The sequence below is a fragment of the Pseudophryne corroboree genome, unplaced genomic scaffold (genome assembly GCF_028390025.1).
Source record: "Pseudophryne corroboree isolate aPseCor3 unplaced genomic scaffold, aPseCor3.hap2 scaffold_608, whole genome shotgun sequence".
Taxonomy (NCBI): domain Eukaryota; kingdom Metazoa; phylum Chordata; class Amphibia; order Anura; family Myobatrachidae; genus Pseudophryne; species Pseudophryne corroboree.
In genome coordinates this window covers 343,292-361,465 of record NW_026970204.1, presented here as the reverse complement: position 1 = coordinate 361,465, position 18,174 = coordinate 343,292, and the positions used below count along the sequence as shown (strand labels likewise).

Here is an 18,174-nt window from a genome sequence, read left to right as displayed (position 1 = left end):
TGGGGCGCGGTGCCCCCTGTGCTGGTGTGGCTGGGCTGCTTTACTCTAACACTATATTAACACTAATGTTTTCTCTAATCACAGTTTTTATTTTAATCACACCTATCACTTACAGTGCAGCTGGAAAGTATTCACAGCGCTTCACTTTTTCCACATTTTGTTATGTTACAGCCTTATTCCAAAATGGAATAAATTCCATTTTTTTCCTTCAAAATTCTACACACAATGGGGGTCATTCCGAGTACGATCGTTAACTCAGACATGCGGGGGGACGCCCAGCACAGGCCTAGTCCGCCCCGCATGTCAATGCCGCCCCCCCCCCCGCACAAATACAAAAGCATCGCACAGGTGATGCCTTTGTATTTGAGGAGTAACTCCCGGCCGGCGCTGCTCCTGCGACTGGCCAGGAGTTGCTCGTCTCTCCCGCTGGCCGCAGCGGCTGCGTGAGACGCAGCCCCCCCCCAACGGTCCGGCCATGCCTGTGTTGGCCGGACCGCTCCCCCTAAACGGCGGCTTAACGCCGCCGTTCAGCCCCCTCCCGCCTAGCGACCGCCTCTGTCTCAGAGGCGATCGCTAAGTAATGAAAGCTGCCATGCGCCGGCGCACTGCGGCACCGGCCCATGCGCAGTTCCGACCCGATCGCTGCGCTGCGACAAACTGTAGCTAGCTATCGGGTCAGAATGACTCCCAATACCTCATAATGACAACATGAAAAAAGTGTTTTTGAGATTTTTGCCAATTTATTAAAAATAAAAAATTTAGAAATCACACATTCATAAGTATTCACAGCCTTTGCCATGAAGCTCAAAATTAAGCTCAGGTGCATCCTGTTTCCACTGATCATCCTTGAGATGTTCCTACAGCTTAAGTGGAGTCCACCTGTGGTAAATTCAGTTGATTGGACGACATGGGGCCTAGGGGGTAATTCAGAGTTGATCGCAGCAGCAAATTTGTTAGCAGTTGGGCAAAAACATGGGGGTCATTCCGACCCGTTCGTCAAAGCCGGGAGGAACGTTGCTGGATCCGTCGCACAGGGTAAGTAGATCCAGCCTTACTCCTAGGTTGCTGGAAACTTTTTTAGTTTAGCAGGGCTGCACAAGCGATCGCAGCCCTGCTATGCAGAAATACACTCCCCCATAGGCGTGGACTAGTTGATCGCAGCAGCAGCAAAAAGTTGCTGGCTGCGATCAACTCTGATTGACCCCCCATGTGCACTGCAGGGGGGGCAGATGTAACATGTGCAGAGAGAGTTAGATTTGGGTGGGTTATATTGTTTCTGTGCAGGGTAAATACTGGCTGCTTTATTTTTAGACTGCAATTTAGATTTCCGTTTGAACACACCCCACCCAAATCTAACTCTCTCTGCACATGTTACATCTGCCCCCCCCCCCTCCTGCAGTGCACATGGTTTTGCCCAACTGCTAACAAATTTGCTGCTGCGATCAACTCAGAATTACCCCCTAGGCCCCATGTCCAATAAACTGAATTTACCACAGGTGGACTCCACTTATACCCCTTTCACATCGCACAAATAACCCGGTATCGACACGGCATATTGCCGTGTCGACACGGGTCAGTGTGCGATGTGAAAGCACTCTGCCGGAATTAGCGGGTCGCCTGACCCGGTAATTCAACCCGGTATAAAAGAAGGATTATGCCCGGGTTGAATACCGGGTCAGGTGCAGTGTGAATGGGAGCCGCGTCGATGCAACACGGTTCCCATTCACAGCATAGGGAGAGGCGGCGCAGGAGATGAGCTCATCTCCCAGCGCTGTCTCCACCCCCGCCCCTGCTGCTGCACCCCCCCGCTGCTATAGCAACCGACCCGGTATATTGCTGGGTCGGAAAGCCAGCAGAGGGGAGCAAATGCCGGATCCCACCCGGTAAGTACACGTTTACCGGGTGGGATCCGGCATTTGCGATCTGAATGCGGTATTAAGCTGTAGGAACATCTCAAGGATGATCAGTGGAAACAGGATGCACCTGAGCTCAATTTTGAGCTTTATGGCAAAGGCTGTGAATACTTATGTACATGTGATTTCTAAATTTTTTATGTTTAATAAATTGGCAAAAATCTCAAAAACACTTTTTTCACGTTGTCATTATGGGGTATTGTGTGTAGAATTTTGAAGGGAAAAAATTAACTGATTCCAGTTTGGAACAAGGCTGTAACATAACAAAATGTGGAAAAAGTGAAGCGCTGTGAATACTTTCCAGATGCACTGTACATAGCACCTACAGTATGTGCTTATTAATTAACCCTTACTAATTTCTTAATTTTTACCTGTGTGCTGCCCTGGGGTGGCCAGCCTGTGCCGGCGTGGTGGGGTCCGGCACCCTGGAGCCATACCTAGTGTTCGGGACCCCCAGTGACAGAGACGCCTCTGTAGTTTCTGATATTATGTAGTGTTATGTTTCACTCGTTGTGCATTAGGGATAGCAAAATGTTTTTTCTTACTCAGGACATTTCTATTTAGCAAGTTGCTGAGGGACACACAGATTTTTTGATGGTTTCCATAAGCACCTTGAATCCTATTTGAGAAAGAGCGTTACTGTATACTGTTACTGTATATAAATAACGGTATTGTCATATATTTCAGATACACAGACTCTATTGAATATCATGGAACACACCTTGGCTCTCGATGATGCGCTACGTGTTAAAGCTGAGAATCTAATCCGTATATTTCAGAGTAACTTATTCCAAGCTCTGCTGGGTAAGAATCAGTGATTGCCATTATTATTGGAGAGACACATCGGTGCCCGGAAGCAGCTTAAAGCAGATAGGTTGGGGGAAAGGACTAGAGGAATCATGGTAGGGAAGGGGGATCAGTGGGAGCCAGCTGAGATGGGTGAGGAGAATGATGTGGTTGGAGGTGCAGTGGAACAGGCATGAGATGGGTGAATGCATAGGAGAATGATGTGGTTGGAGGTGCAGTGGAACAGGGATGAGATGGGTGAGAGCATAGGAGAATGATGGGGTTGGAGGTGCAGTAGAACAGGGATGAGATGGGTGAGAGCATAGGAGAATGATGAGGTTGGAGGTGCAGTGGAACAGGGATGAGATGGGTGAGAGCATAGGAGAATGATGTGGGTGGAGGTGCAGTTGAACAGGGATGAGATGGGTGAGGAGAATGATGGGGTAGGAGGTGCAGTGAAACAGGGATGAGATGGGTGAGAGCATAGGAGAATGATGGGATTGGAGGTGCAGTGGAACAGGGATGAGATGGGTGAGAGCATAGGAGAATGATGGGGTTGGAGGTGCAGTGGAACAGGGATGAGATGGGTGAGAGTATAGGAGAATGATGTGGTTGGAGGTGCAGTGGAACAGGGATGAGATGGGTGAGAGCATAGGAGAATGATGGGGTTGGAGGTGCAGTGGAACAGGGATGAGATGGGTGAGAGCATAGGAGAATGATGGGGTTGGCGGTGCAGTGGAACAGGGATGAGATGGGTGAGAGCATAGGAAAATGATGGGGTTGGCGGTGCAGTGGAACAGGGATGAGATGGGTGAGAGCATAGGAGAATGATGGGGTTGAAGGTGCAGTGGAACAGGGATGAGATGGGTGAGAGCATAGGATAATGATGGGGTTGGAGGTGCAGTGGAACAGGGATGAGATGGGTGAGAGCATAGGAGAATGATGTGGTTGGAGGTGCAGTGGAACAGGGATGAGATGGGTAAGAGCATAGGAGAATGATGTGGTTGGAGGTGCAGTGGAACAGGGATGAAATGGGTGAGAGCATAGGAGAATGATGGGGTTGGAGGTGCAGTGGAACAGGTATAAGATGGGTAAGAGCATAGGAGAATTATGTGGTTGGAGGTGCAGTGGAACAGGGATGAGATGGGTGAGAGCATAGGAGAATGATGGGGTTGGAGGTGCAGTGAAACAGGGGTGAGATGGGTGAGAGCATAGGAGATGATGGGGTTGGAGGTGCAGTGGAACAGGGATGAGATGGGTGAGAGCATAGGAGAATGATGGGGTAGGAGGTGCAGTGGAACAGGGATGAGATGGGTGAGAGCATAGGAGAATGATGGGGTTGGAGGTGCAGTGGAACAGGGATGAGATGGGTGAGAGCATAGGAGAATGATGGGGTTGGAGGTGCAGTGGAACAGGGATGAGATGGGTGAGAGCATAGGAGAATGATGTGGTTGGAGGTGCAGTGGAACAGGGATGAGATGGGTGAGGAGAATGATGGGGTAGGAGGTGCAGTGAAACAGGGATGAGATGGGTGAGAGCATAGGAGAATGATGGGGTTGGAGGTGCAGTGGAACAGGGATGAGATGGGTGAGAGCATAGGAGAATGATGGGGTTGGAGGTGCAGTGGAACAGGGATGAGATGGGTGAGAGCATAGGAGAATGATGGGGTTGGAGGTGCAGTGGAACAGGGATGAGATGGGTGAGAGCATAGGAGAATAATGGGGTTGGAGGTGCAGTGGAACAGGGATGAGATGGGTGAGAGCATAGGAGAATGATGGGGTTGGAGGTGCAGTGGAACAGGGATGAGATGGGTGAGAGCATAGGAGAATGATGGGGTTGGAGGTGCAGTGGAACAGGGATGAGATGGGTGAGAGCATAGGAGAATGATGTGGTTGGAGGTGCAGTGGAACAGGGATGAGATGGGTGAGAGCATAGGAGAATGATAAGGTTGGAGGTGCAGTGGAACAGGGATGAGATGGGTGAGAGCATAGGAGAATGATGGGGTTGGAGGTGCAGTGGAACAGGGAGGAGATGGGTGAGAGCATAGGAGAATGATGTGGTTGGAGGTGCAGTGGAACAGGGATGAGATGGGTGACAGCATAGGAGAATGATGGGGTAGGAGGTGCAGTGGAACAGGGATGAGATGGGTGAGAGCATAGGAGAATGATGGGGTTGGAGGTGCAGTGGAACAGGGATGAGATGGGTGAAAGCATAGGAGAATGATGTGGTTGGAGGTGCAGTGGTACAGGGATGAGATGGGTAAGAGCATAGGAGAATGATGGGGTTGGAGGTGCAGTGGAACAGGGATGAGATGGGTGAGAGCATAGGAGAATGATGTGGTTGGAGGTGCAGTGAAACAGGGATGAGATGGGTGAGAGCATAGGAGAATGATGGGGTAGGAGTTGCAGTGGAACAGGTATGAGATGGGTGAGAGCATAGGAGAATGATGGGGTTGGCGGTGCAGTGGAACAGGGATGAGATGGGTGAGAGCATAGGAGAATGATGGGGTTCAGTGGAACAGGGATGAGATGAGTGAGAGCATAGGAGAATGATGGGGTTGAAGGTGCAGTGGAACAGGGATGAGATGGGTGAGAGCATAGGAGAATGATGTGGTTGGAGGTGCAGTGGAACAGGGATGAGATGGGTAAGAGCATAGGAGAATGATGTGGTTGGAGGTGCAGTGGAACAGGGGTGAGATGGGTGAGAGCATAGGAGAATGATGGGGTTGGAGGTGCAGTGAAACAGGGATGAGATGGGTGAGAGCATAGGAGATGATGGGGTTGGAGGTGCAGTGGAACAGGGATGAGATGGGTGAGAGCATAGGAGAATGATGGGGTTCAGTGGAACAGGGATGAGATGGGTGAGAGCATAGGAGAATGATGGGGTTGAAGGTGCAGTGGAACAGGGATGAGATGGGTGAGAGCATAGGAGAATGATGTGGTTGGAGGTGCAGTGGAACAGGGATGAGATGGGTAAGAGCATAGGAGAATGATGTGGTTGGAGGTGCAGTGGAACAGGGATGAGATGGGTGAGAGCATAGGAGAATGATGGGGTTGGAGGTGCAGTGAAACAGGGATGAGATGGGTGAGAGCATAGGAGATGATGGGGTTGGAGGTGCAGTGGAACAGGGATGAGATGGGTGAGAGCATAGGAGAATGATGGGGTAGGAGGTGCAGTGGAACAGGGATGAGATGGGTGAGAGCATAGGAGAATGATGGGGTTGGAGGTGCAGTGGAACAGGGATGAGATGGGTGAGAGCATAGGAGAATGATGGGGTTGGAGGTGCAGTGGAACAGGGATGAGATGGGTGAGAGCATAGGAGAATGATGTGGTTGGAGGTGCAGTGGAACAGGGATGAGATGGGTGAGGAGAATGATGGGGTAGGAGGTGCAGTGAAACAGGGATGAGATGGGTGAGAGCATAGGAGAATGATGGGGTTGGAGGTGCAGTGGAACAGGGATGAGATGGGTGAGAGCATAGGAGAATGATGGGGTTGGAGGTGCAGTGGAACAGGGATGAGATGGGTGAGAGCATAGGAGAATAATGGGGTTGGAGGTGCAGTGGAACAGGGATGAGATGGGTGAGAGCATAGGAGAATGATGGGGTTGGAGGTGCAGTGGAACAGGGATGAGATGGGTGAGAGCATAGGAGAATGATGGGGTTGGAGGTGCAGTGAAACAGGGATGAGATGGGTGAGAGCATAGGAGAATGATGGGGTTGGAGGTGCAGTGGAACAGGGATGAGATGGGTGAGAGCATAGGAGAATGATGTGGTTGGAGGTGCAGTGGAACAGGGATGAGATGGGTGAGAGCATAGGAGAATGATGGGGTTGGAGGTGCAGTGGAACAGGGATGAGATGGGTGAGAGCATAGGAGAATGATGGGGTTGGAGGTGCAGTGGAACAGGGATGAGATGGGTGAGAGCATAGGAGAATGATGTGGTTGGAGGTGCAGTGGAACAGGGATGAGATGGGTAAGAGCATAGGAGAATGATGGGGTTGGAGGTGCAGTGGAACAGAGATGAGATGGGTGAGTGCATAGGAGAATGATGTGGTTGGAGGTGCAGTGGAACAGGGATGAGATGGGTGAGAGCATAGGAGAATGATGTGGTTGGAGGTGCAGTGGAACAGGGATGAGATGGGTGAGAGCATAGGAGAATGATGGGGTAGGAGGTGCAGTGAAACAGGGATGAGATGGGTGAGAGCATAGGAGAATGATGGGGTTGGAGGTGCAGTGGAACAGGGATGAGATGGGTGAGAGCATAGGAGAATGATGGGGTTGGAGGTGCAGTGGAACAGGGATGAGATGGGTGAGAGCATAGGAGAATGATGGGGTAGGAGGTGCAGTGAAACAGGGATGAGATGGGTGAGAGCATAGGAGAATGATGGGGTTGGAGGTGCAGTGGAACACGGATGAGATGGGTGAGAGCATAGGAGAATGATGGGGTCGGAGGTGCAGTGAAACAGGGATGAGATGGGTGAGAGCATAGGAGAATGATGGGGTTGGAGGTGCAGTGGAACAGGGATGAGATGGGTGAGAGCATAGGAGAATGATGGGGTTGGAGGTGCAGTGGAACAGGGATGAGATGGGTGAGAGCATAGGAGAATGATGGGGTTGGAGGTGCAGTGGAACAGGGATGAGATGGGTGAGAGCATAGGAGAATGATGGGGTAGTAGGTGCAGTGAAACAGGTATGAGATGGGTAAGAGCTTAGGAGAATGATGGGGTTGGAGGTGCAGTGGAACAGGGATGAGATGGGTAAGAGCATAGGAGAATGATGGGGTTGGAGGTGCAGTGGAACAGGGATGAGATGGGTGAGAGCATAGGAGAATGATGGGGTTGGAGGTGCAGTGGAACAGGGATGAGATGGGTGAGAGCATAGGAGAATGATGGGGTTGGAGGTGCAGTGGAACAGGGATGAGATGGGTGAGAGCATAGGAGAATGATGGGGTTGGAGGTGCAGTGGAACAGGGATGAGATGGGTGAGAGCATAGGAGAATGATGGGGTTGGAGGTGCAGTGGAACAGGGATGAGATGGTTGAGAGCATAGGAGAATGATGGGTTGGAGGTGCAGTGGAACAGGGATGAGATGGGTGAGAACATAGGAGAATGATGGGGTAGGAGGTGCAGTGGAACAGGGATGAGATGGGTGAGAGCATAGGAGAATGATGGGGTTGGCGGTGCAGTGGAAGAGGGATGAGATGGGTGAGAGCATAGGAGAATGATGGGGTAGGAGGTGCAGTGAAACAGGGATGAGATGGGTGAGAGCATAGGAGAATGATGGGGTTGGAGGTGCAGTGGAACAGGGATGAGATGGGTGAGAGCATAGGAGAATAATGGGGTAGGAGGTGCACTGAAACAGGGATGAGATGGGTGAGAGCATAGGAGAATGATGGGGTAGGAGGTGCAGTGGAACAGGGATGAGATGGGTGAGAGCATAGGAGAATGATGTGGTTGGAGGTGCAGTGGAACAGGGATGAGATGGGTGAGAGCATAGGAGAATGATGGGGTTGGAGGTGCAGTGAAACAGGGATGAGATGGGTGAGAGCATAGGAGAATGATGGGGTAGGAGGTGCAGTGAAACAGGGATGAGATGGTTGAGAGCATAGGAGAATGATGGGGTTGGAGGTGCAGTGGAACAGGGATGAGATGAGTGAGAGCATAGGAGAATGATGGGGTAGGAGGTGCAGTGAAACAGGGATGAGATGGGTGAGAGCATAGGAGAATGATGGGGTAGGAGGTGCAGTGGAACAGGGATGAGATGGGTGAGAGCATAGGAGAATGATGTGGTTGGAGGTGCAGTGGAACAGGGATGAGATGGTTGAGAGCATAGGAGAATGATGGGGTTGGAGGTGCAGTGAAACAGGGATGAGATGGGTGAGAGCATAGGAGAATGATGGGGTTGGAGGTGCAGTGGAACAGGGATGAGATTGGTGGGAGCATAGGAGAATGATGAGGTTGGAGATGCAGTGGAAGAGAGATGAGTAGGAGACATGGAGCAGGGTAGTCCTGCTAGAGCTGAGATGGGAGACAGCATAGGAGAATAATGAGGTTGGAGATGCAGTGGAAGAGAGATGAGTAGGAGACATGGAGCAGGGTAGTCCTGCTGGAGCTGAGATGGGAGACAGCATAGGAGAATGATGAGGTTGGAGATGCAGTGGAAGAGAGATGAGTAGGAGACATGGAGCAGGGTAGTCCTGCTGGAGCTGAGATGGGAGACAGCATAGGAGAATGATGAGGTTGGAGATGCAGTGGAAGGGAGATGAGTAGGAGACATTGGGCAGGGTAGTTTGGTGGAGCTGAGATGGGTGACAGCATAGGAGAATGATGGGGTTGGAGGTGCAGTGGAAGGAGTTGAGTAGGAGACATGGAGCAGGGTAGTTTGGTAGGTAGTACAGTATAAGAAAGCTGATGTGGAAGGGGGCAGATGGAGTTAGTTTGGTAGGAGGTAAGAGAGCAGATTTTGGAAGGGGCAGATGGTGGGGACTCTGTAGGAGTGCGGTGCAGTGTTAAAGAGATGATTTGGGGTGGGGGCAGTTTGGTAAGGGATGCGCCATGTTGGGAAGGGGTAGATGGTGGGGACTCTGCAGAGGTGTGGTGCATTGTAAGAGAGATGATTTGGGGTGGGGGCAGTTTGGTAAGGGGTGCACCGTGTTGGGAAGGGGTAGATGGTGGGGACTCTGCAGGGGTGCGGGGCAGTGTAAGAGAGATGATTTGAGGTGGGGGCAGTTTGGTAAGGGGTGCGCCATGTTGGGAAGGGGTAGATGGTGGGGACTCTGCAGAGATGTGGTGCATTGTAAGAGAGATGATTTGGGGTGGGGGCAGTTTGGTAAGGGGTGCGCCATGTTGGGAAGGGGTAGATGGTGGGGACTCTGCAGAGGTGTGGTGCATTGTAAAAGAGATGATTTGGAGTGGGGGCAGTTTGGTAAGAGGTGCACCGTGTTGGGAAGGGGTAAATGGTGGGGACTCTGCAGGGGTGCGGGGCAGTGTAAGAGAGATGATTTGAGGTGGGGGCAGTTTGGTAAGGGGTGCGCCATGTTGGGAAGGGGTAGATGGTGGGGACTCTGCAGAGGTGTGGTGCATTGTAAGAGAGATGATTTGGGGTGGGGGTAGTTTAGGAAGGGGCGCACAGTGTTGGGAAGGGGCAGGTGGTGGGGTCCCTGCAGGGGTGCGGTGTAGTATATATGTTATATTTGTGTCTCTTCCAGATATTCAGGAATACTATGAGGTAACACTGACTCAGCACTCAGCGACGTCCTTCATCAGACCCACAGAGAAGGTAAGGTCCGCTCCTGTGATGGCTCTCTCTGTAAGTCTTAGGTGACATGTTTTCCTGGCTACCTTCATTTGTCCAGTCAGAGAGTAGCATAGAGCACATGCTGAATCATAGTGAGATAGAAGATAGTGGCACTGCTCCCTCACCCCCGGCTGCCATGTTGGGAGGGAGGAGCTTCTCTTACAGCAGAGGGGCCACAAGTGCAGCTGGATGTAAGGATAATATACGCCTCAGGCGTATATACGGAGGTCGGGAGCTGTATATAATGCGGGGGTGCGAGCCCTGATATACAATACACAAGGATGATGATGATGATGATGATGACGATTGGCAGCCATTCACAGGAATTAAACTTCCCTTTTTTCAAGTTTAAAAGGGAAAGAGAATGAATGTAGATGATCCTTAAGGGCATTGTCCTATAGATGTGGGAGGAGCCTCAGCTCCCTGTAGCGGTGTGGGCAGAGCAGCCGTGGAATGGCAGAGCCACTTTGTACTCATTCAAGTCTGACAATTCTATTCTGTTTACTGGTCCTCTTATAATTGTACATCCCATCACATCTTTTTCCAGACACCTCTATCTATATAATAAAACTGACTGCTGATAAAATTGATGTCATCACGTGGGTGAACTGTGACCCCTCCCACCAGTGTCAGTGATGTCACTTCCAGAGAGTTCCAGCACAGCACACATCTACAATCTCCAGACACATCTGCTATTTCCCCATACTTACACATCACTCCCCACCTCCTGGTGACACCTCGGACACCCCTGACAGTCACTCAGTCTCATCACCTACACACAAACATGCATGGCATCACAGAATAAAGGAGAAAGGCATGCAGGGGGGCACAGTCCTCTGCAGAGGAGAAACAGTGAGGACATCTCATAAAGATGCTCCTGCCTCCGCTCACCAATCCTCACCTATCCTGCCTCCGCTCCCCCCTAAACTAATAGAAAATTATTCCACTAGCCCTCTCTAAAGTGTAAAAATACATTCCAGGCACACGTGCTTTGGGTGCACCTAGACAGTGACATGCATGCAGCGTGCTGCAGCCAGCGATTGCTGGCACTACAACAACTGTACATACAGAACCCGCCCTGAGGGATCTACGTCAGATAAGGAAAGTAGGCTCTCCCCGTTAGCTCCTCCCCTAGCCCACAGCGCAACCCCTTACAGAGGCTTCCCACCACTGGGTTACTACCCCTCCCTCATGAGACAGCTTCCTTTCCCCCCTCTACTTGGCCCCACTTGTTTAATTTGTGTGGACCTTCACGTTTCCTTGATTGCACATCTCTGTTGCTTTGTGTGTGGGAATTGCCTTGGTTTCTGGTCATGTCTTCCAAGAGCAAAGCACCCAAAGAGGTGGGATCTCCTGTGTTGCATACATGCAGAACTTGTTCTGCTGGTCTGTCCCCACAGGATCCAGTCCAGGATAGTCTGTGTATCCGGTGTTGCACAGACACACAACGAGAGGTCCCATCCATAGCTTTTAACCAGGAGCCGGTGTGGGCTACCTCTCTATCGCAGGTAATGTCGCAGTTGGTTGATCGCCTGACATTCCCTGAACCCATCACCCCTACTACGGGGCCTAGCATGCTACAGTTTTGCAGTCTAATCTGCAACCACCCGCTTTGGAACCACCATGGATGAGTTCCTTCTCACAGACAGTGCAGGGTCTAGCACAGATGCTGGATAAGGACTGCTTTTCCAAGCACAACCATTCAGATGGGAAAGCTCTGCCCCCCAGCTTGGTTATGCATCAGACTCCTCAGACACCGTGATGAGGATGTATCTGTTACTTCCAACATTAAAACCTCCTCTGTACAGGAGGAATCCTGTCTCAGGTAGATGTAGCGCCCTTAATTAAGGCGGTTAAATTGGTCCTTTCAATTGAGGATGAGAAATCGTCCCTTAGTTCAAAGCTCTGGTTTTCAAATGTCAGAAATGAGTTTTGGTGGAATTCCCTAAATCTGCTCAACTTGCAGAACTCTTAACGGAGGCTTGGACCATTCCTAATAGGGGGTTTCAGGTCTCCAACTGCATTGCACCCTTTTATCCACTCTCTGCCAAGGAATGTACCAAGTGGGAGTCTCCCGCTCTTCTGGTTAAGAACTCTACCCTTCCTATCCCTAATGAGACTTCTCTTCAGGATCCACCAGATAGTAAGTTGGAGGCCTTACTTAAGGTTATTTATTCCCATGCAGGTGCTATTGCACATCTGGCTCTGGCATCTGCTTGGGTGTCTAAGGCCATTGGCACCTGGGGAGATACCCTGGAAGAGAGTCTTTCCTCTGGTTGCCACAGAGACCAGTTGCCCCTAGTGGTGCATATTAGAGAAGTAGCTTCCTATCTGGGTGAGTCGGCTCTTGACACCGGTAACCTCCGAGGTATCAGCTTCCTTTGTCTTGACTAGGAGAGCCCACTGATTTCATTAATGGCACACAGACTCAAACTCTAAGGGAAAAATGTACTAAAGCTTCTAAAACAGAGAATTGGTGATGTTGCGCATAGCAACCAATCAGATGCTGTCATTTTCTAAAAGGCAATAAAGAAATGATAGACAGCATCTGATTGGTTTCTCAGTGCCCAGCTAGCCTGGTCCCCATATGTGCGGCGCACTGATAGCTACGGTGGCTCTAATCTCCCCGCCACCACTCCGGGGGCCGGAGGTCCCAGAATACCAGACATGACTCCGTGCAGCTCCCTCCACCCCTGGCACACCCAGGGTGAACAATGTGTAGTGTTGCCTTGGAGGTTGTGGTGCCAGGAGCGGAGCTCCCAGACCACAGCGTTCAGCACTGATCCCTGCAGCATGGGACTAAGTCCCGGATGCAGTGGCTTCTTATACACTGGCCCCTGGTGCACTGCAAGCATCAATGCGGCCGCCGGAGAGGTCCGGGGCAGCGGCACATCAAACACATTGAAGTGTACATTGTTAACCCAATGGCGTCTAGCACCGGGAATACATTTACTCAGGGCGCCTAGCACCTATTGTCTCTTAAAAATGGCACCAGGCACGGAGGGTTAACCCCATTCAGTGCCGTGGCCGCCATTTACCATGTGGTTGACGAGGGTCTCCGGCCAAATACCACTAAGAAGGCCCTTGCGGCCCTTCCTTATTCTGGGGATGTTCTCTTTGGTCCTGAATTGGACAAAATCATAGCCACGGTAGCGGCTTCCAAAACTGCCCATTCAGTCCCTCTTGACCTCCAAGATACCTGTTCGGTTCCTCTGGCTGAGAGAACCATCTTCTTGGTTTAGATGTGGAACGGTTCTTTTTGACCGATTCTCAGCCTCAAGACCCTCAAAAGGTACTTGCGGATCCCCAGATTCCGCATAGAATCTCTACGTTCCATCATTCTGGCAAAGGAATAGTGAGATTTCATGGCCTCATTGGACATCCAGGATGCCTATTTACATGTTCCTATCCAGCAGGTCACCAGCACTTCATTCGGTTTGCATTCCAGGAGGACCACTACCAATTTTTGGCATTACCATTTGGTCTTTACATGGCTCATCATGTCTTCATGAAACTCATGGCGGCTCACTTGAGGCACCGAGGGGTCAGGATTCTTACCTGGATGACCTTCTTATCCTGGCCCAGTCTCTGGATGTCCTGAGGAAACACCTCAGTCTCATGATAGATCTTCTCCAATTTCACAGATGTATTATCAAATGGACGAAATCTTCCTTGACTCTGTCTCGTGAGATGCTCCACCTTGGAGCCTTGCTGAACTCCAGGGCTCAGTGGGTCTTCTTTCCTGCAGACAAGCTTTGGGACATTTAGGACTGGATTTGCAGGTTCTTGTATCGCTGCCTGGTGTCAATAGAGTCCTGCATGCGGATCCTGGGATCGCTTATTTCCACCTTTGATATTATGACGTATGCCCAGTTTCCCTCCCGGCCTCTTCAGATGAACGTTCTGACCAGATGGATCAAAATCCCATCAGCAGATCAGGATGCAATCCAGGGCCGTTTCTTGGGGCGGGCGAGCAGTGCAATCGCACGGGGCGCCCGCCTCGGCACTGACTGTGGCTCCCTGGCTTCCTCCTCCTCCCTCTCCCTGAGTACCCAGCTCGGGGGGGCGGAGTTTTGCGGAATGACGGACTCTTGCCTGCTGTAATGTGTAAAATGGGGACTCTTGCCTGCCGTAATGTATAAAATGGGGACTCTGTCTGCTGTAATGTGGGGATTTAATGTATCAAGGGCATTGCGGTGTGTGGCATAATATGGTGCAGGGGGCATTACTGTGTGGGGCTTAATATGGTAGAATTTATTTTTTCCTATGGTGGCCATGATCTGTTGCTGCAGGGTCAAATACCGGGGTATAAGGTAGTCTTTTCCGACGAGGCCACGCCCATTAAAATGAAGCCACGCCCATCAAAATGAGGTCACAGCTGCTTGCTGGGAGCGCGCGCGCAAGTTTTTTTTTAATCTAGGGGGGGCGCATTTTTTTTTTATGTCATTGGGGGGGCGCAATTTTAAATCTCGCACTGGGAGCCAAATTGGCTAGAAACAACCCTGATGCAATCAATCATCCTCTATTGAGAGGACCATCTTGTGGTGGCTCCAGAGCTCTCACTTGGATAAGGGCTGCCCCTTTTGGATTCAGGATTGGTTGCTCCTCACCACTGTCCTGTCTGCACAGATGGGGATGCCAGCGGTCCTTTCAAGGTTGGTGGATGGCACAAGACACCCACCTTCCGATCAATACTCTGGAACTTTGAGCTGTCTACTGGGCTCTCTGTCTAGTGCAGCTGGTCCTCCAACATCTGACAATGCAGCAGAATGATATATTCTGGAGCTTGGACGCTATGGACAACGCCATCTGTAGATGGCACTACCCTATAGAAGCCTATGGGCTTCTATCCATCTTTCCCCTTAAGGGGTCCAATCCCTCCTAGCACCCCCCACTGCACGTGCATCACTCAGCTCATGTGCAGAAGGACTCCCAGGTAAAAAACACGGAAGTCCTTGTATTGCAGAGGACGCTGTTGTCGGTAGAGCTGTTCTTTCTGATGTTTTTTATGCAGTTAGTAAATGCTGTTATGCTTGCGATGAGATGTGATGCAGTTAAGATGCCACCGGATGGGATCTCGGGGGCCGAAATACCGACATCAGAATCCCGAACGATGGCATAACACCGACATCAAAATCGCAACATCAGAATACCGACTCCTGGAATCCCGATCGTTGTTATAGCGGGATGCGCTCACCTAGGAGGTAAGGTTTAGTCATTAGAATGGGGGATCAGATGCAGGGATGGGAAGGCTATGGTTAGGGACCCGGGAGGGGGGTAAGGGTTAGGCAATGTTAAGGGGAGGGTTAGGTTTAGGCAGCGGGGAAGGGAGGGTTAGGCACCCACAGGGTAGGGTAAAGGTGGGTACACACTATTAGATATATCTGCAGATCAATTGATCTGCAGATATATCTATGTACGGATCGGGCAGTGTGCTGTGCATACACACAGCCCGATCCGTCGGGGGACTGACGTCATGAACTGGGCGGGCGCGAGCGCCCGCCCAGTTCACCTGTCAATCACCGCCGGCCGCCGCAGCATGTGTACGGGCGGTCGGACGACCGCCCCGTACACACACAGCGACGGGCCAATATATCGTTAGATATATTGGCTGTCGGCTGTGCTGCGCGGCCGACGCGATACGTCTGTGAACGACGGAGATACATCGACCAGTGTGTACGGGCCTTTAGGGTAGTGTGCAGGGGAGGCTTAGGATACTTTCTGAGGGCTGTCGGGATTCTGACCTCCGGCACTCCGTCCATGGGGAAATCATACTGGAGCCGGTGAGATGCGTCCTGTGTCTCATACCATCATGCAGAGCCATAACTGGACTTTTTGGTGCTGTGTGCCAGAAAGAGAATTGCCCCCCCCCCCTTTATATTTTTCCAATAGGGACATAAGGCGCATGCCTCGCAGGGAAGGGGCATGACAAGATTGATCCCAGATAAAGCCCATGCTGTGATGCCCCTTCCCACACATATATCATACACACACATATATTATACACACATATATCATACACACACACATATATATATATATATCATACACACACATATATTATACACACACATATATCATACACACACACACATATATTATACACACACACATATATCATACACACACATATATTATACACACATATATCATACACACACACATATATATATATATATCATACACACACATATATTATACACACACATATATCATACACACACACACATATATTATACACACACATATATTATACACACACATATATTATACACACACACACATATATTATACACACATATATATCATACACACACATATATTATACACACACATATATCATACACACACATATATTATACACACACATATATTATACACACACATATATTATACACACATATATCATACACACACACATATATATATATATATATCATACACACACATATATTATACACACACATATATCATACACACACACACATATATTATACACACACATATATCATACACACACATATATTATACACACACATATATCATACACACACACATATTATACACACACATATATTATACACACACATATATCATACACACACATATATTATACACACATATATCATACACACACACATATATATATATATATCATACACACACATATATTATACACACACATATATCATACACACACACACATATATTATACACACACACATATATCATACACACACATATATTATACACACATATATCATACACACACACATATATATATATATATCATACACACACATATATTATACACACACATATATCATACACACACACACATATATTATACACACACATATATTATACACACACATATATTATACACACACACACATATATTATACACACATATATATCATACACACACATATATTATACACACACATATATCATACACACACACATATATTATACACACACATATATCATACACACACATATATTATACACACATATATCATACACACACACATATATATATATATCATACACACACATATATTATACACACACATATATCATACACACACACACATATATTATACACACACATATATCATACACACACATATATTATACACACACATATATCATACACACACACATATTATACACACACATATATTATACACACACATATATCATACACACACACACATATATTATACACACACATATATCATACACACACATATATTATACACACACATATATCATACACACACATATATCATACACACACATATATTATACACACACATATATTATACACACACATATATCATACACACACACATATTATACACACACATATATTATACACACACACACATATTATACACACACACATATTATACACACACATATATTATACACACACATATATCATACACACACACATATTATACACACACATATATTATACTCCTGTAGTGTATGACAGGCAGCACCCGGCAGTGTTACAATGTAGCGCCTATGCGCTCCATTGTAACCAATGGTGGGAACTTTGTGGTTAGCGGTGAGGTAACTTTTGGTCAACCGCTGACCACAAAGTTCCCACCATTGGTTACAATGGAGCGCATAGGCGCTACATTGTAACACTGCCGGGTGCTGCCTGTCATACACTACAGGAGCACACAGCCAATCAGGAGGGTGGCACAATGTGGCGCTCCCTGATTGGCTGATGGAACCCTCTTAGACAAAAGTCAGGGGGGGTTCCTGGCATTCGGGGAAAGGGGTCCCATGTGAAAACATGGGGCCCCTTTCAGTGCGTGGTCGGGTGTCCGTTTTGTTATTTTGCAAAGTACCAGGATTACAAATGGATTAAAAGAGGAGCCATCTACACTGGATTTTGTGAGTATAATTTTTTCAACAGGTACCCCATGGATTCTACATGGAGAAGAGGACCGACCCTCGTGTGAACATAGGTAAGTATGTGTGTATGGAGGTGTGGATGTATGTATTAAACTTTTACTTTCAAGGTGTGTGTCTTATGTTTTTATTGGGGTATTTTTTTAGTAGTAGTACTACAGGTACCAGCGGGCCCGGTTTTCCTCCGCATGCTGGTACTTGTGGTTCTCCAAGTACCAGCTTGCGGGGGAGGCTTGCTGGGACTTGTA

General features: G+C 49.0%; 1 protein-coding gene across 1 annotated transcript in view; it reads left to right on the top strand.

Moving 5' to 3' along the window:
- Window positions 1-2,600: 2,600 nt before the first annotated feature.
- The window catches only part of LOC135035633 (disks large homolog 1-like), a gene marked incomplete at its 5' end in the record, with an annotated part of 265,854 nt that continues 250,280 nt past the window's right edge, over window positions 2,601-18,174 (top strand). The window contains 2 exons of the mRNA XM_063954353.1: window positions 2,601-2,717; window positions 9,906-9,976. Coding sequence (XP_063810423.1) covers window positions 2,601-2,717; window positions 9,906-9,976 — 188 coding nt within the window. The remainder of the gene's footprint in view (window positions 2,718-9,905; window positions 9,977-18,174) is intronic.